The sequence below is a fragment of the Olea europaea genome, chromosome 8 (genome assembly GCF_002742605.1).
Source record: "Olea europaea var. sylvestris chromosome 8, O_europaea_v1, whole genome shotgun sequence".
In the NCBI taxonomy this organism is placed as follows: Eukaryota; Viridiplantae; Streptophyta; class Magnoliopsida; order Lamiales; family Oleaceae; genus Olea; species Olea europaea.
Window position 1 is genome coordinate 9865115 of NC_036244.1, and position 20201 is coordinate 9885315.

At 35.2% G+C, this 20201-nt stretch overlaps 1 protein-coding gene, 1 long non-coding RNA gene and 1 pseudogene across 3 annotated transcripts; all 3 read left to right on the plus strand.

Annotated features, from left to right (window-relative positions):
• The first annotated feature begins 2312 nt into the window (after window positions 1–2312).
• Window positions 2313–4409, plus strand: LOC111398761 (U-box domain-containing protein 45-like). Of its 2 annotated transcripts, none has more exons than XM_023025844.1 (3): window positions 2313–2561; window positions 2676–3234; window positions 3337–4409. In XM_023025844.1, exons 2-3 carry the CDS (start codon window positions 2732–2734, stop codon window positions 4238–4240), a joined length of 1407 nt encoding a protein of 468 aa, XP_022881612.1. In that variant the 5' UTR covers window positions 2313–2561; window positions 2676–2731; the 3' UTR covers window positions 4241–4409. The 2 variants fall into 2 exon arrangements, with proteins under 2 accessions (XP_022881612.1, XP_022881613.1); XM_023025845.1 differs by having other exon boundaries at window positions 2313–2537.
• A 5920-nt stretch (window positions 4410–10329) lies between these two features.
• On the plus strand, window positions 10330–15624 carry LOC111398262 (annotated as a pseudogene).
• A 2112-nt stretch (window positions 15625–17736) lies between these two features.
• LOC111398762 lies at window positions 17737–19274 on the plus strand. The gene is made up of 3 exons (XR_002703402.1): window positions 17737–17984; window positions 18419–18564; window positions 19075–19274. It is a non-coding gene; the product is annotated as an uncharacterized LOC111398762 (long non-coding RNA).
• Window positions 19275–20201: the final 927 nt, after the last annotated feature.

A 20201-nucleotide genomic window follows, 5' to 3' on the forward strand; every position in this document is an offset into this window, starting at 1 on the left:
ATTAGTTTTTACTTTGGCTCTTGGAATTCGTAAGTTTATTGCTTCTGTTAATTTTAGCAAGGAAAACCACTTTGTCTCTATGTTTAATGTCTGGTCATCACTAAAATTGTCTGGTCATGTCCCGGAGTATCTCAAACTCGATCTGCTATATACACCCAACAGAAGCCACCTTCAGTAGATGCAAAAGCTACCATGAAAATCAAGAGAATCAGGGATTCTACCGGCAGCGGGAGCAAACACCCAGTTTATCGGGATTTCTGATCAGCTTGACGCCTCAGCTGTTCCTTTGTTGCCACCTCTCCAACCATTTGTTGCTTTTCTTATTAGATTACAGGAATTAGCATTTCAATACAAATAGGACATTCGAAAGACTATGCATACACATCTCATACTGTAAAATCTCAAGAAGAATATGTATATGTACATAAACAACAATTCAAAAAAACAATAGAAAAACCAACATTTTGTACTCATTATTTCATCCCATGCTTCCTTTCTATGATCTCTACTGTCAGTCATTCGAAAATCTTCGAAATTGATGTGAAGTAATCTACTCATCTCTCGCTGAATATGAAACTTATAACATAATGAGCATCAAATTAACGTGAAAATTAATGATGATGAATTGAGTTTGTATATTTTTGTAAATGATCTGCTTCATTAGCTTTTCTTGCAACATTTCACATAGACCTTAATAGTACAAGAGTTCATACATAAGTTAAATCACCTACATACAAAATTTTCTAAGAAAACCTATTCAATCATTATCTACTAATCAAGCTGGCAGCTCCTCTTTCGGATTCCCTTCCGCGCTTACTTTTGTCGTCTGCACCGTCACATTCACTGAAATCTGGACCTCTTTATTATCACTTATTCGAACTCGAGATTGGAACGAACGGGACATTTCTTCAACTGTTTCATTCTTTGCAGAGTTCATCGACAGACCACTTGATTTTTCATTTATAACCCACTCCCAAAATCCACAATTGTTACTGCAACAAAGGAGCAATCTCCCTTTATTTTTAGTCTCCTTTTTCACGACAAAACATTTCTCGAATCCATGCTTACATAGTGGGCAAGGGCGTTTCTTTTTGCACTCGGCAAAGAAGTGATCTTTACCTCTACAACTATGACAGACTCCGGAGTTCGTTCTGGGCATGCTAACGTGGAATCCACCAGCACCAAGAAAGGTGAAGTCAGTAATATTATTCGATTGACTGAAGTTAGGAAGACAAATGTACATATTCAAACGAAAAGCTTTCACGTAAATAACATCATCCACGAGAAGCAAAATAATCAAACCTCAACACTATTAACAATGGCTTGTGATTTCCCCTTAGATAAATCTACCTCCCTTAAATTACACAGAAATAATGGTCCTGCTACCTCTGTTTTCGCCAGAACCCTCAAATGAATAGTTCTCACTCAAAAATGTTCATGAATAGTTTTCACTACTTGCTCAGATGTATAAACTACCAAAGGCTTCAATGTTCATGAGTAGTTTTCACTCAAAAATCAAAGTTCCAATCCACAACGTAGTGAAAACAAGAAAAATAGAATAATACAATTAACTACAGCTTATTGAACACAGTAAAATGCCCCCCAACGAAATCTGTCAAATAACCCATTTCGAAACCCCCACTGAACTATGTCAAATGATCAAGTAGAAACTCAGTAAATACTAAATAACACCTACTAATCCCAATATACCCAATTGAACTCATGGCATCTACAACGAAAATCACTTTATGATGAAATAAATAGCATATTGTCAGAGCAAAACTGCAAAAAGATTAACTTATCGTGGGCGCCGGTGCAGAGAACACTTCAACGACTGGAGATGCCGATGACTTTGACGACGACGAGATATGGTCGGTTGACTCACAATGACACCTTTGTCGAAGGTGGGCGTATTGTTACCACGACTGGGAGTGCGGTCGGAGATGAGATATTATGCTTAGGGTTTGGATTTCGGGGCTCCCATTTCGATTTTGGTTCGTGGAGAGAGAAACAGAGGAATCGTGTTCGTGGAGAGAGAGAGGGAGAGGGAGTGTTGTTTCGTCCGATTTGTGGTTTCTTTTCATTTCGTTTAATTCTGAATAATAATAATTAATTGAAGTTACGTCACCCTGGTTTTTGATCTGTTTTTGGCCCTGGACGAGGAGCACTACTGTTTTTGGGAATTGCACCTGATCTTTGGGAGGGCAGAAATGTCCAGTTACCTCAACGGCATCAGCAGATGCTTGTACTTTTTGACACAAAAATAAAAATGGGTGGCAGATGTATTATGCAAATCACTGTAGAAAAACGAGAAAAGTGGGAGGAAATGAGTTCCAAAGCGCAAAATTGAACAATAAAACTCATGTAAAAAACCGTCGATAAATATATCCCAATCTACTAAGCATCACTGTCCATTCCACCGCACGCTTCTTGACAGACTCTGCACTGAGGGCATTCAGCCTTTTGGCCCTTTTCTTTCTTCTCAGCATTGGAAGCAGCAAATAATCAATTCCATTATCTTCTTTCCACATTCTACTGTAACCTATTGTGTCTTCTTCGCAGTACAGATTACTCTTTTATTAAAATCCATAGACAAACAGATTCAGCTTTGCATACTACTATTACTCCTTTATTTTGTTTGTGCCTACATACTTATTTTGTTTGTATTTGATCAGTTGCTGAATTTTACAAAAGAACAAGGGCGTAGTTTGTGGAGTTGGAGAATGCATTTATGGCGTGGAGAACAATGGACAGCTGCTACGGCAGCAATGACGTCGGATCGGTGCTTTTGGACCAACCCTTCAAGCTTTGGTCAAAGATCATAGACACCGTGAGCTGTGGCGGCGGCAAAAGGCCAAAGAAGAAATCTGAGTCGAAAAATTTAATCAGTTTGCCGCAGCAGCCCAGATCCGACAAGTTGTCGGAGCTTTTGAAGCAACCTGAGTGCTGGGAGAATGAGGAGAAGGATGAGGATGTTAGGAGGAAAGAGGAGAAGCTGGAGGAGCTGAAGCGAGTGGCTAAGAAGCTACAGCAGCAAAGTAGCTTGGAGTTGGTTCTGGAGGGTACGACGGAGGTGAGGAGGCTCGCAAAGGAGGATTCTCAAGCCAGAACTACTCTAGCTCTTCTCGGCGTCATTCCGCCCCTTGTGGCTTTGCTCGACGCCGAGGATCCCACTTCTCATTCTCAGATCGCCGCTCTCTATGCTTTGCTCAATCTCGCCATTGCAAATGATGCGTCAGTTCACTTTTACTCTTTTAATTGCGTTTTTCAACTTCTAGATTCCAATTTCTAGATGTAGATGTTGATTCAAATTTTACACCAATCTCTTCTCCTCAGAAACAAAGAAGCCATTGTTAGAGCAGGGGCTTTGCACAAAATGCTGAAGCTCATTCAATCTCCAAGCGATTCGGCTAATCTAGCAGTTACCGAAGCAGTTGTTGCGAATTATCTTGGCTTGAGTGCTTCGGATTCCAATAAACCAATTATAGGTTCTTCAGGTGTAATCCCATATTTAGTGAAAACACTAAAAGATTTTGATGGAACGAGTAGTTACCAAACTAAACATGACTCATTGCGAGCACTGTACAATCTTTCTATCGAGACTACAAATTTGTTCCCAATGTTAGAGACCGATTTGATACCATTTATGTTGAGCAAGCTAGGAGATATGGATGTCAGTGAGAGGATCCTCTCTATTCTTGGCAATGTGGTAGCTATAGGTGGTGGCCGGAAGGCGATCAGCAATGTCCCGGATGCATTTCCGACTCTAATTGATGTGTTGAATTGGACGGATTCTCCGGGGTGCCAAGAAAAAGCATCCTACATTCTAATGGTTATGGCACACAAGTCGTATGGTCATAGGCAGGTCATGATCGAGGCCGGAATTGTTTCATCCTTGCTCGAATTAACACTCGTGGGAAGCACATTAGCACAAAAAAGGGCTTCGAGGATATTGGAGCGTTTACGGGTGGATAAAGGGAAGCAAGTATCGGGAAATTGTGGAGGCGGCGGATTGTCAGCTCCTCTTTGTGGGCCGAATAATCAATTGAAGAAGTCATTAGAGGAAGACGATGACATGATTAGTCAAGAGAGGAATGCAGTGAAGCAACTAGTTCAAACAAGTTTGCAGAACAACATGGAAAGGATGGTGAAGAGGGCTAATTTGCCTCATGATTTTGTTCCTTCAGATCATTTCAAGTCCCTAGCATCAAGCTCAACTTCTAAGAGCTTGACATTTTGAGAGAGTTGAAAATTTCTGACGGGTTCTGTAGTTTCATTTTTACAATCAGGCAGTGTAGAATGATATTAATTAGAATGTTAATTTGGTATTTTGTTGATCATTCTGGGTTCATGTATGATACATTAACAGTGCGTTTGGTATCGATTACTCGAGAAGTTTTTTGACTTCATTTTCTTTTTATCACTTCCATAATATTGTCGATTTCATTGAGCCAATTATGCAATCAGAGGAGTTCAATTTGGATTTTAATGCAATGTACATCCTGAAAACTAAGCTCCTGTTTGGTCTCATTATTGAGATTATAATTTTTGGAAGTGTGATGTGTAGTTAAAAAAAGAAAAATTTTAAATTTACGTGTAATATTGTTTTATTGAAAAATATGAAATTAATAAGATGATTACAAAAGGGAGGAAAAATAGATTATAATTTTCATGAGCGCCAAATGGGGCTAAGAGTTGCCTACTCGATTAGTATTCTGTTAGAATTGACCAAACAGCTGTGAGGAATCTTCCATAGTAGTACGGGTAGACCCTCCTAATCTCCTCGGGAAGTACTCTTGTAGGGTGACAGACTACTGCCCCTTTTTTGTTGATTTAGCCATACAAGGAAGAACCAAGCCGCTCTACTTGGCCATTTAAAGGCCTCACACAAAACGAGGGTGAGCATTTAGAAAAATTCTTTAGGTACAGAAATTTTTTATCAAAAAAAATGACAGATTTTTGGAGTGGGCCCCATGTATAAAATATGGTAAAAAAAATTTTTTCCGCCCTTCCTGTGTGTATTCGGTAGGTACAGGGATTTAAATCCCTATACCTATAGTAGCTCTCGAGCATTTACGGGGCATCGGGGCCCACTTCATATGAGTACCTATAGAGAGCCTGTGAGGCTCAAAACCTGGTAGACAAGCAATGTTAAAACATCTAGGACAGTCATTTAAAAAACAATTTTTAAAATCAATAATCTAGATCTTATTAATACATAGTTTGTAAATAAATTTAGTTCAAGTAGATTAATTCCTTCTAGGAGTGAGAGTATATAATTAATTGGACACTTGGCATTAGTTTATAGGTAGGATTGGTATATTCCTTTTGTATGTAATTGTTTTGTATTGTAATGTGGTAAGTTTAAACAACAATTCAAAGGAATTTCGGGTCCGTTTGATTGTAAAGATGGAATTGAATTGAATTGAAAACGAATTTCAGGGAATTGAATTGCTTAGAAATTGTTTTCCTNGGGAAAATTAAAGAATCAATATCAAATTAAACCTTCCAAAAATACCGTCCAAAAAGATATCAACATTCAATAAAATCGTTACGATAGCAAATAGTTTAAGGAATTTTCCCGATCAACTAACGGTGTTTTGGACGATTTTCATCTAGATAGACCTCAATTGCATGTTTTTGAAAGGTTAGGAGCCTCCGCTGGCACAAAGTGAATGTTAGGATAAATTCTGTAAAAAAGAAAAATGGTAGAGACCGTTGCTGCAATTTTCTGTAACTCCTATTGCCTCTAAATGGTTAATAGCAAGACCGTTTCAAAAAATCTCAATTAAAGCGGCAAACTATTGGTAGATCCTTTGTTTAGGTTTTTATTAAACTTTGAGTGGTTTAAAGGGCAAATAATGGACCAATGTGCAAACTTAATTCTTAAAACATAGGAACTTTGACTTTCGTTTCATCTTTTTAACTACCAAAATTCTTCATTTTTCTAAATGTGAGATGATGTTTCGTTCCTATTCTCCTTTTTGGAAAAAAGATAACATTTATCACACTTTTATAGTAACAAAAAATGGCTACTTTAAAGAAGTAGGACACTTTTTAAGATCGAAAAAGTAACATATCCAATTGAAATGCCTTTTACGTTTTAATATATTTTCTCGAACAATGAATTTGCTGTCTTTGGGAGGGCCTCGATCAATCATGCCACCATTGACTTTTGCTTCGACGGCAACAATCCCCAATGCTCTTATTTTCATTGTATATAATGAAGGGCATGAATCAAAATATTTTCAATCATTGCTCAAACTTATTCGTGAATCGTACATTTATGTTACATAGATTTTATTGTTGGAGCTTGAATTAAATTACTTCTAGGAGTCCTAGTAGAACATTACTTGTTTGAGTGCCGTATATTGTATGATGAGAATGCTGTGTGTACAAACAACATTGTTCACGGAAAGGCCACAAAATACTCACAAGAGAGAGGGGTTGGGTGATTTTTTTGGTATTTTTCTTATTACAACATGGGACCTACCCATGTGAGTGTATAGATAAATTATGTGAGGAAAATTTTTGTACACAACAATTTTGTTGCATAATAGGAAAATGTACAAGTTCAGTTCCGATCACCAAGTAGTTACACAAATTTCCAAAATTGATGAAAATTGCTAGTTGGCAATCGTAATGTAATGAGTTTTTAATGTGATCGCTTTGTGTCGTGTTAATTTATCACTACTCCACATAATAAAAGTGTTAAGTTCAAAAAGAAATGCATTTTAACATTTTAATTTAAAGACATTGCCATATCTTGCATTCTACCATTTTCATTTCTAGGATATTACGTAGCTATTATGTGGAAAACCATAGTACAACTATCAACTAAGTAGTTTTTGCCAATTTCGGAAGCGATGTGTGATGGAAGTAACAAATTCGTGAAATTTAAAGCTAAATTAAAGGTCGGTGATCCAATTGAGATAAAATTATGCTTATAGTTCGGTGACTGCGATTGAAACTTAATCCAGTTCTTCCACTTTTTTAACCCTGAAATGTCAATTCTTAATAAATGAAAATATATAAATGCATCATATCACGGATAAATTACAAATTAAATGCAGGATTGTAGGAAAAATGAGTAACTGACTTACTTTTGACAAAATTTTCTGTGGGATCCATTGGTCCAATTTGGAAGATCAGAGTTGATCCGTGTTCTTCTTCGTGAGAGCATCAAAATCATATATTTACTTGCCAAAATTGATAAATGGATGCATGAGAAATTTGAACTCAAAAATGACCATTGAAAGATGGTTTATGTGGGAAAATAAGGTTTGCCCCACATAAGAAAAATATGAGAGCAAAAACCATTTTAAATATGGTTACATATTGGAAGGGTGTAATCATGTATAGCATAAAAGCTCTTCTACGTGCACCCGCAGGGGATGCAAATCACGGACCGAAATAACCTTCGGATCTTGAACTTGTGTACGGACGCGACCTGCGTACACGAATGTCGAACCAAACGGAGCAAAAATTAGCCCATTTGGAGTGTCCACGTTTCACAATTTTTCTTCTTACTTTCTCCACTAACTTTTTGAGTTTCTGAAATTTCTAAAACTCCCAGAAACTGAAGTGACTCCAACGTTTATTGCCATAGAGTTAATGACAGATTTATATTATATTAAATTTCAATTTTCCAACAATTGGAAACACATGAAAATCTCACCAAAAAAACACACAGAATTACAGTTTGCACACTGCATAATTTTGTTTTGTCTGCATATACCTAATCTCAGTTTCTGTCCAAAGTCGTGGTGGTAATATTGTTCAATACAAACTCAGTTTGTCGGAGTAGTTTTTGCAGTACTCAAATTCTACTGTTACCATTATATCTTGGAAAACAGATGCTCAGATTAAATCTTAAGCACTTACAGTAGGGGAGCGATCTGTTTTAAGGAAACTGTGCTCGTACAGGCCTCGGGTTGAGAATTTATTTATCTTCTACAATTTAAATATTGCAATTTATTTTTGCAGATTATTTATTTAGCGATTTACACATTTGTAATTTATTTGATTCATATATTTTGCAGTTTACTTATTTGTTATATTTATGTTAGGAATAAAAATTGAAAAAAAAATCTGAAGTTTCTTGTTAATAGTTGGTAAATGCAATTTGGTATATGTTAGTTGCATATACGACATTTAATCTCTCATTGTATTTATATAAAATAGCTAAAACCAATTTTTGCCAAATATGGTTAGAAGCATATACGATAGGCAGAATATATAGGAAGTTGTAAATACGGTAGGGTGTAAATACGGTAAGTTGCCTGCAAATACGGTAAGCGACAAATACGGTAAACTGCATATACGATAAGCTTTCTACAAAGATGGTAAGATGCATATACGGTATGCTTAAAATCAGTATCTATACGGTATGCGATAATTCGATTTCATTAACACCACTAAATTCCAACAAACTTAAAATAGATTTCTAAGGAAAGAATTGGTTTTTTATACCGTTAATTTTTACCCTGTTAAAGGAAAAATTGCAGTCGAGGTACCAAACCTTTCGTTTATTAGCAGACTTTGTCCAAACCATTTATTTGTGCCATCAGAGGTACCAAACTTTTCAAAAATTCGTATCCGAAGTCCAAATGAATGGAAACCGTTAGTAAATCCGTTGGTTGACTTAGACTCAACATTTTGCTCAAATTTTGACGGCATTTTAAAGGGTAAAAATGTAACATTAGATTTTTATATTAAAGAATTAAAATAATTAAATTAAAAATCCAAAAATAAAATAAAAAGAAAAGAGTTTCTTCTTCTTCTTCTTCTTCCCTACGCAGTCGATCCCGTCCCGCCCAACTGCCATAGCCATCTTTGGCGGCCACCATTGTTGTACTTGTGTTTTTTCCTCTTTCTTGAGGACTCGTCGTCCTCACCGCCCAACTCACCAACTCGATACCTCTTCAAACTCGGCATTACCAATTTCAAGTTCTTTATTATCATCCTACTACAGAATCCCTAGTTCAATGGTAAAAAAGACAATTTTTTACTATGGAGCCCTAATTCCTCTTACAAACTCTAGCACAACCCAAAAAATCTTCCGTGCAAAACAGAAAATACCTTTCACCCCCAAACAAAATTGAAAATTCAAAAATTCTTAATTTCCATGGAAAAAAAAAAACTCAAATTTTGATGTTCGGAGAGAAATATACGAGTCAAGATCTCTGTTCCAATAAGCTCTCTCTAACTGCTCCGGGTCTTGATGAGAGAGAGACGACTAACACAATGTCATTTTATATATTGCCGTGTATGTATATGTGTAAGTACAAGACTCTACGTGTGAATAAGAAGAAGAAAAGTTTTTCAAATTCTTTTCTTTTTATTTTATTTTTGGATTTTTAATTTAATTATATTAATTCTTTAATATAAAAACTTAATGTTATATTTTTACCCTTTAAAATACAGTTAAAATTTGGTCAAAATGTTGACTCTAGGTCAACTAACGGATTTACTAACGATTTCCATCCATTTGGACTTCGGTGCGAATTTTTAAAATGTTTGGCACCTTCAGTGGCACAAATGAAAGGTTTGGGCAAAGTCTGTTAATAAATGAAATGTTTGATACCTCGACTGCAATTTTTTCTTTAAAAATTTGTTACAAATCGTCTGAACAACAGTGACTTCTTCGACCCTCATTAAAACAAATGGCGACGGAAACTATTTGTTCTTGTAGCTAAAGTTTTGCATATATTTTATGCATTTCTGATTGAAAAATCCTATTAATTTTACGTTACTCCCTTTTTACATCGCATAAGATTATTTTGGAATATTTAGAAGTTGATTAAAATGCTAGGAGGAAGATATTTGATCCGATTATTGATTCTTCTTTTGAGAATTTTGTTTGAAAAGGCAAGATAAGGAAGAAAATTACAGGCAATTGAATAGAAATTCTACAGATCCATCAGACAACGTAATTTATATTTTTCTGAAAAATCTGGATGGTGATGTGATAATTTTTGATCAAAATCAATGGTGTAGATGTAAATATATGAAAGAGTATCAATCAGAGTGTAATCCATGATATAGATGTAGCATGGTTGATGAATAATAGATGCTTTTATCATATTGATTTACCCGATAATTCATAACAGAAACTGCCACCTTAAAACGAAATGAAATGACACGACATTACATGTGAAATACTATTTTTCTTGTAAAGGAAAAAGTAGGAACAACCTTATTAATATAATTTAATTTTAAAAAGTCAACTAATAATTTTCAGAAAATTAAAAGTAACACAATCAGTGGAATTAAAATTTTAACAAACACAAAATGTTGCCTCTCTCGTAATGGAAAATACTGTGATGATCAGCTTGCACCCAGGAAGAAGTGAACGAGATCATTGAATCTGCAAAAAAAGCACAAAACTCATGGGCAATGACGCTATGGAAGCGAGCAGAGTTATTTCACAAGGCAGCTGCTATATTGAAAGAGCACAAGAAGCCCATTTCGGAATGCCTTGTCAAAGAAATTTGCAAAGCTTGCAAAAGATGCTGTCACCGAGGTCAGTTATATTAATCTCCGAAATACGTTTTCCATCTGGGATTAACTTTTTTTAATAGTTGATTGTGTAATCGTATATACAGCTATATAAATTCTACTATTTTGGGTTCATGTGATATTCGGTTCACAGTTTCTTACAATCCTGGTGTCCTTGTGTTGAATTTGGCTTTTGTGAAGGTTGTAAGGTCTGGGGATTTAGTGTCGTACCGTGCGGAAGAAGGGGTCAGAATTCTTGGAAGGGGTTTTTTCTGGTCTCAGATAGCTTCCCTGGGAATGAGAGGAACAAATATTGTCTCACTTCTAAGGTAAATGATCATGTCCTTGTTCTTCAATGCTTTTGATAAATGGTTTATCCATGACCGAGTTAGTTCTTTTGTGAGTTCATTATCTTGATTAGTATTGTTTCTTTCCAGTATTTATAAACTTACTCTCTGGTTTAGATAAATAGGTCCTCTTTCCATTTCCCAGTTTCAGCAATTGGATGCCATTAGAATGCTGTGTAATTTGGGTTTCAATTGAAATAGCTGTCTTTGATAATATCATCCCAATAAGCAGAGCTTTACTTTGTATGATGTGCAATGTTTTGGTTTTCGAAATTTGTTTATATGCATACATGCAGCATATGAAGGCTAAAGTTTATTGTATTCATCAGCCATTGAGTATCTTCTCTGGATTGGCAGTAGTATGTTATCAATTCATAAAATCTATTCTAACTGATAACTGAGTGCATTAACTTTTATGGGATTACGTTATGGCGAAAGTTTAAGGGTTTCATACCTTTTTGTGCAATATTACATGAATCTTCATGTTATATTTCCTTTTTTCATATCATTCTGGGAGTTGATGGGATAGATTTAATTTGGATGACAGTGATGAAGTGTATGCATGTTATAATTATGCTTGTGGGGTTAGTTATGTTGTATAGTGCAAGAAACTTCATGCAAGATCCAAACCTAATACAATTGTAGGAATATTGAGAGTATCCTTGCCAGATATACTACTTTTGAGACTTTAAACAAACTACTGAATTGACATAAAGTTATAATGGAATTTGATTAAATGATTGCAACAAATGGATAAGGCATGGAAAAAGGGAAGAATATGACTGTTACATTTGTATGGCAATTTGATGTGGCACAAGTGAGTCACATTGACGTAACAGAGCGAGGTGACTTACCAGCAATGTGCAAATCCAAAAAGTATGAGTCCAAACAAAGAGCCTTAGTTTGTAATGAAAAACTTGGACCAATTGGTGTTGCCAAGCTCATATCCCAAGAAGATATGCCAAGTGTGTTACCAAGGCTGAAGGCTTCAACTCAGGCATGAGGACAAAAGGCCAGAGCTCACACTAAGTAATAAGTCAAAACACCTTACAAAAGACAGAAGAGCTTTTTTGAAGTCAAAGTCCAACAACCATTCATTTCAGTTTAACCACCCATCAACTTGCTGAGAAAGTAACGTTCAAGAATTATGTAAATGGAGTATAGAATTATCTACACTTGAGTTACCATTTCGCAATCTATTAGACCTATGTCAGACTTCTAGCAAATGCTATAGTAACTGACTTAAGTTTCCCGCCAGTTCTAATGGCTGAGCTTATTTGCCGGTGTCTATCTTCCATTTGTAGATTTCCAGTGAATTTGAGATGCTGGAAGGAGGGCAATCCAAGCTTTTAGTCGTAGAACAACATCTAATATCATTTGCAAGTAGAAATGGGTGCACTTGTCACAATTGATATACACGAAGTTGAAGAAGACAATCCTCTCAGGTCAGCCTCAATAGAGATAGTTTCCAACAATGGCCTCAGAAAACTAAATGGTGGCCTTAACCCAAATGGTGCATGTTTTAGGGAAGTTGAAACAACATTAACTAGCATCACCACTAGTTATGGGAGAATTGGCTGTGAGACTAATGCCAACTAAGTTGCATGAACTTAAACACACGGCATGGACACGAACACGGGCACATGCACATGCACATGCACATGCACGATTTAAATTCTTTAAAATTTTAAATTCCTATAATATATCTTTATTGTTATAATTTTTTATAAAATACACACTTGCTCGAGCCTAAATTGTTGGTAAATTAAAAATATATGAAAAATGGGACAAGGGCATGTGGCTTGTTGGATGCTTGAGAAGTGTAGGAGTCCATCATTAAATGATACATGTCGGATAGAGTATGGCATGCCATCTTAGTAGGAGTGCCATACAGCATAGATGATCGAGAGAGGAATGAAAACCCATCAATCATTCAAGGTACATTAATAAGAACAATGACTTGGTGGGCCATGAAGGCGTACCCACGAGATGAAGATATTTCACTACCACCATGGTCGCTAGGGGATCATGCGAGGTCATGCCCAATGGTTGACTAAGTAAATAAGCCCAAATGTCCTAGATTATGGGGACACATTATACATGATTTTTCAAAGAAGTAGGACATGGACACGTTGATTAGAATAATATAAAATTAATACTTTTTGGTTTCTTTTTTATTTAATTATTTTATTTTATCGACACCATTAAACATAAGCCTTTACATCTTAAACATAATTTCCCTTTCCAAAATCTTCATGTCCTTTGAATATCTCTTAACCTTATTTCCTTCTCTCTCCCATCAACATAGTGACCTTTCCTCTTACTCCACTGTTGATTGGAGTTGTCTTGACAGATTTCGATGACACTAAGAGTAATATGTTGATACCACTGCAGTCAAATTCTAGCTATCAGAGTGTGAGAAACATCACCAAATTAACTTTTGTATTAGGGGAATAAAATTTTGTTTGTTCAGGATGAACAGACACAATTTCTGAAGTCAAGATACTTTTGAGTTGTGCTTTAATTCAATGACAATGAAATCATGCAACATGTTGTGTATTTTTTGTTGATTCATAGACTTGTCCTCTGAATTGTTTTAGATTCTATCTGTAAGTAGTATTTATGTGGATTCATTTTAATCTAAATGCATATCAAGAATATATAAGTCTAACCAATATCAAGAATTTGAGAGATAAAAAAGACACATGCAGTTCTTTTTTTCTTGAATGAATGGTAATACTAGGAAGTGATGCTTTTTGAGTATTATAAGGCACATCCAATTTGTATAGAATGCTCTATTTTGATGCTGGAGATATCATGTATGGTGGACCTATTTCAGAAGGTTCATGATCTCCCGGAGAATATTGTCTACTGGGAAATACAAATTCGTTAAGATTTTGTCTTGCTCTTGTTGTCACAATTCCCTATTGATGACCACTTCTAATTGGTTGAATTGGATGGCACAAATTGATATGGAAGGACATTATAAAATTGTCTAGTCTATTCTTTGATCCGATACTCATATCACTGCAACTGCAGATTCCTCTTGGTGTAGTTTTGGCTATCCCACCTTTTAACTATCTTGTCAATCTGGCGGTTTCAAAAATTGCCCCTGCTGTTATTGTTGGCAATGCTCTTGTCCTCAAGCCTTCAACCCAAGTATGGATTTAATGTCTTGATATCTCGTCTTTTCTTGCTATACTTTTTAACTTTTCGGTTTTCATTTTTACATATTCACATTATTGATTTCCCACTGAAGATATTCGTCTATTTGTCTTCCACTGTTCCACAATCAAGTAAAAATATTAAAATTTCTCTCATATATGTTTTCAGGGAGCTGTCGGTGCCCTCCATATGGTTCATTCATTCCACCTTGCTGGTTTTCCCAAAGGTTTTATCAACTGTGTAACAGGAAAGGGTTCTGAGATCGGTGACTTTCTTACAATGCATCCTGGAGTAGATTGTATCAGGTACTTTGCTGGTGCATCAAGGTCATTTGATTACATTGATTTTTGACATTTCATTCTTCTTGGTAGTAGGTATTTGGACGACAATTGTGACTCGTCCTACACTAATGCAATGCTAGATAACTTTTAACGTTGCCAGTCAAATTGTATTTTGCCTAGATAGTTTCCTTCTTTTATTAGCCCCGTCTTTCAACTAATAGTCCCTACTTCTCTAACTTAGCTTCACTGGTGGAGACACTGGAATTACTATCTCTAAGAAGGCTTGCATGATTCCTCTTCAAATGGAACTGAGTGGAAAGGATGCCTGCATTATTCTAGAAGATGCTGACTTGGATTTGGCCGCATCTAATATTGTAAAAGGAGGCTTCTCTTACAGGCGAGGAACTTGCAAAAATTTATTGTTTTGGTGCATGCATATGTACATGCTAGTATAAAATTGTTATTTCCTTCTCCTTATTGCTCTATGACCATTCACTGTTGTACTCTAAAATTCATAAACAAATATAGATGTACACTTGTCGATTTCCTTTTTTCTGTGCACATGACTTCACTTCATCATTTTTTTGGTGTCGAATCCAAGTTCCTCATAAAGAAGAAACTTCACTTTTTAAGTCGTTCTTTTTTTTTTTTTTTTGGCTCGGACAAGTATTATGATGTGTCCAAATATATCGCTGCAGACCTTCTATTTAATAACTATAACACAGTTGTACATAGAAACCTGTTTTTAGTGGGAATTGTTTTATATTTCGATATTGACATTTCGTTAGTTCAACATGACTTCATTTGCTTTGGACTTCCTTTGCCTGATTTTATGTGCTCATTTCTAGTGGTCAGAGATGCACAGCAGTTAAGGTTGTTTTAGTTATGGAATCCATTGCTGATACTCTTGTTAAGAAAGTCAATGACAAATTGGAAAAGTTAACTGTCGGGCCACCTGAGGATGATTGTGATATCCCTTCAGTAGTTACCGAGTCTCCTGCAAACTTCATTGAAGGCCTTGTAATGGATGCGAAGAAGAAAGGAACAACATTATGCCAGGATTATCCGTAGGGAGGGTAACCTCATATGGCCATTACTATTAGATAATGTTAGATCAGATATGAGGATACTGTTAGATCAGATATGAATTTCTGGTCATAGTAGATTTCAGTTCCTTTTGTTTTGCTTTCCTACGACCACCTCTTTTTATCAATTGATCTGGTGTCTTCATTACCATTAAGATAATATCTTGGGGAAATCCATGTAGACTAAAAAGGACACAGCACAATCCAATTAAGCAAAGCAAGAAGCAACAGAAAAAATAAAAAATATCTGCTACACAACTGCGTCAAGCAGACAACATTGATCCCAAGTCTGTACCAAGAATAAATGTGCTGATTCTGGAACAGAAACAATGATTGTCAAAAACACAGCCTTCTTGAACGCTTTTTGTGATATGTTGAAGGCAACCATATTGCGAATTCCCCTGACTTCGAAAAATCTTCCTCTATCTAAAGCTCTTGTTTTGATATTTGCAGCATTGTGGTTAAAACTCTTGAAGCCAGTTTATATAACATGCTATGTATTCTGTTATTTCTCTCTCATAAGTTAATTGACTGGTTGTGATCCCTCTTAGTGAATCTCCTTCGAAGTGGGAAACAAACCAAGCAACTTCCTGCCATTTATTAGTTTTGGCTCTACCGAGAAGTAGTTGATATTGCCTTTTGCTGTTGTACCGTGGTGGAATACTCGCAGAGAAAAAATTAGATGAGATAGAAATATTCCTCTTTGCAACACGGAGTAATTAAAACAGTCGAGTCACCAAATTTTCATCTTGTCAGCTGCACTCTATCGTCTACGAACAACAAACCAAAAAGTAAAAGAAAATATAGGCCCTCTTTTTGTAAACCATAGAAGCTTATTTGAAGCAGCCTTGCTTCTCTCTCTCTCTCTCTCTCTCACATTTCCACCATTAGCAGTACACACCTTTTTAGGAGAAAAATCCATTTAACACCATTAGTTTATCAGGCTTTGGAAATAATTAGGAACAGGTTGTATCAATTTCTTGATATCAACTCCTCCTCATTCCAATGGCCATTGCCATTTACCATTGCCTGGCAATAGTGTTCGATTCAGCAAGCAAAATAACTAGCTTTCTGTTGGACCTGGCAAGAGTTGCAACTCACTAGAGCTAAGTTTCGACAAGAGCTGGTAAGTAAAACATTCTCTGAAAATGGATTAGGATTGAAGAGCTTAAGAGTTAAGTGAATGGGGCTGTTTAGGAGGATACACTTGGGATTAAAGAGTGAACTTAGAGCTGTTCTAGCATCATTGTTTATCCAACGTTACAATTCCAAATGATTGTGGATGATGGCAGAGTAAGTTACAACAGCTCAGAGGCAAACGGAGACTTCGTATTGAGAAGAGTAGATGATGGAACTGATATATTTTCTTGACCAGATAATTAACAGTTATAGTGGGTAGATTTCTTAAGTTGGACTCCTGCTTAAGAAGTCTTTTCGCAGCCGGTGAATACTTTGCTGAAAATCGTTCAACTGGAATCCAATGAACTCATCTTCGTCAATAACAAGGGCACTCCAAGATATCTAACTGGTGAAGACCTAGCAAAATTGCCCCCTATTTGCACACGGTCTTCTGTTCTCCTCACTATCAACCCCTGCCATGCATCCTCTTTTGATAACCATACTTTTCATTCTTTTTAGTTATGAGTAATCTTTTCATGAGAACTACAATGTGTGGAGTCTTGTCCCACATGCAATAAAAGAGTAGCCAAACAGCATTAAATCCACTTAATATACTAATTTTCTCCACCAAAAAAAATTTATGTAGGATGAATTTACCCTTTATTAATGGATACCCCATTGAATATAATCATGTGCACATAGATCAAGAAACCATAAGCTGGAGTAGTTGGGGCTTAACCATTTGATTCTTTATCGCCCTATTATTTTTCAGGCCACGCATGCTAAGTTGTTCTAATATTCCTACTACATTAAATATTTTAGGAGGCCAGTTCTTTTATGTTAGTCAGATTTGTACTTGTCTTCATCTTCATTATATGGAAATCCTACAGCAGCTAGAGTAGACATAGCTCTCGTATTATGGGCGAACAACCACAATTGTAGGTCTACTCTGCTTGTTTTCGAATTTTATTTTTATATATTATTGCTCTTGTAAATGCAAAACATGGCTTAATCTGTAATACCATATGGTACCTTTTCCATTAAGCCCCTGTTTGACTATCATTATTTGAGGAAAACAAAGTTCTGAATATTGTTTTTTAAAGAGAATGTTGTGATTAAAAAGTAGGAAAAAATTTTGGGTTTATGTGCAAAATATTTTATTGCGTAAATTTGTGGTTGAAAATGAGTATGTAGAAAAAAGAGTTTGAAATAATGATTGTCAAACAGGGGCTAAGTATATCCAGATTGATTGCAGTTCATTTTTCTTTTTCTTTTTCTTTTTCTTTTTTGGTTAGATTTTCAATCTCTTGAGAGAAATCATTCTATAATGACTTCTACGTAATTTTGATTCGAAGCCAAATGTGACACAGTGTTCAGTCCTCACAAAAGATATTAATAAAGCAATTTTGATTAGTGATGCAATGGAGACAGGAACTATACAGATCAACTCAGCACCAGCTCATGGACCAGATCATTTTCCTTTCCAGGTGCACTCTTCCTCCATTTGTTAATATGATATATGTCTATATATGGCAAATCCCAATTTAATGTCTATTATGAAATTGCATAATTATGTAGTAACAGATAGTCTAACAAACTTATACTTACACATTGTGTTAACCATCTCATCTAAAAGTTTAAGCTATTAAAAGGGGTTGTATGTATTTATTTAAATGTTGTCTTTACTCTTTATCATGCTCCTTTACGCAAAAACCATACTTATTTTTTGATCAAACGTTTTATATATTAATGGCAGTGAGATTTAAACCCAAATATTTTTCCCAGGCTCTGGTATCATGTTAATCATCTCATTTAAATGTTTAAGCTATTAGAAAGAGATCACATGTATTCATTTAAATCTTGTCTTGAGTACATTTCATATATCATTTTGCTCAAAGATATGAACCTTGTACTGAGACAGGGTCTGGAGGATAGCGGAATCGAATCTCAAGGAATAACGCATAGCATTACTATGACGACAAAAATCAAAGCCACTGTGATAAACTAGCCAACTTCTTTATACACAATGCATTGATTTGGTAATTGATTAGTCCATTCTTACAAAATGTGAGTTTCTCTGTTTACTGTAATTTTAGGTTTTAGATATATTTCATGCTTCATTGTATTTAGGCATAGATATAAACGAAGTCTTAAGCTTTTGTTTCTTTTTGTTTGTCCTTAACTTTGTTTAGCTATCCTGTGTGTGCTATGAATTTCATTTTTTAAGCTTAAAATTCGATGATGGAGAGATTAGCCATAGAGATTTAGCCCTTGTTTGAGCCCCATTTTTGTCAATTTTTGAATAGTGTATTGATGAAAAATGTATGATTAAAAAATAAAAAAAAAGTTTTGAATTTGCGTGTAATAATATTTTATTGAAATACGTGTGATTGAAGTAGTGACAAATCATTGCTGAAAAATATATTTTGATAGAAAAAATAGGGCTCAAACAAGGACTTATTGTAGCCTACTTATTGAAAATATTCATGACAAATAGAAATTTAATCGCTCTATTTTTTGAATGGAAAAAGTATATTTTGTTTCAGTCTTGTCTCTAATATTACCAATTTGTTTCAGGTCATCATTGCCGTTAACATCTTTAATAGCTGATACTAACGGAAGACGGTTCTGTCAGCATGACAACGCCTTTACTGTTCAACTGCCACGGAAATTAGTTACAATAGAAAATTTTCAGCCATAGAAGAAAATCGTTGTTATATTTTTTTGCGAGGGGCAATTTATTCGTGACAAAATTGTCTGTTACATAAAAAAATTCATAGGGAATTAAGTTTAAAAACGGGGCGGGGCGGAATTCACATGATAAACTTTTGAGTTAGTCAAAGACAAAAGATTAGTGATGGCAAACGGGGTGAGGACGGGGCAACTTGTTGCCTCATTTGTTGCCCCGTTTAATTTTTTATTTTTTATTTTTTTTTGCATTTTGAAAGTTTCGAATTATTTTATTATTAGAAAATAAAATACAAATTCAAAATGGATTTTTAACGGGTGAATTATATAGATATAAATTTATTTTTTATTTTTATTTTTTTGCATTTGAAATGAAATTGAGATCCTGTATCCAAAACGATTTAAACGTTTCTGTGTTTTTTCAATTAATTTAGTGTTCGTTTCGCTTTATGTTCACTTGTATTCACCAAAAAATGAATGAATGTAAGTTTTTCTTAATTTGGAATGAAATTGATACTTCATGACCTGAAACGAGGTAATCTTGTTTTAAGTAGTTAGATGCCGTTTCAATTAATTTCGTGTCTGTTTCACTTTATGTGCACTTGTATCAAGATAAAAATTAATAATGTAGCTCTCACTATATTTGGACACTATGGTCTATATAAAGTTCATATGATAGTAACTAAAACCATTGTTCAATGAGTAAATTACATTATATTTCTCCACAGTCAAATGTAAGCAACTCAAATTTTGTTATATTCCAATTATGATGTAAGATGCTCAACAAATTATCTCGATTAACTTGAACAAATCTTTTAAGACTAATTTTGAAGTGAAATCGATACCATGAAACTCAAAACGATATGTTCCGTTTCAATTAACTTTGTATTCGTTTAACTTTATGTTCCCTTGTATCCACATGGAAATAAACGAATATAAGTTTTTGTTACATTTGAACACCACGGTCGATAAAAAGTTCATAGGTAGTAACCAATGCTATTGGTCTATGAGTAATT

Coding starts and splice junctions, on each gene's coding strand:
- LOC111398761 (XM_023025844.1), top strand. CDS start 2,732: ATGGCGTGGAGAACAATGGACAGCTGCTACGGCAGCAATGACGTCGGA. Junction 3,235..3,336: donor CTCGCCATTGCAAATGATGC/GTCAGTTCACTT, acceptor TCTTCTCCTCAG/AAACAAAGAAGCCATTGTTA.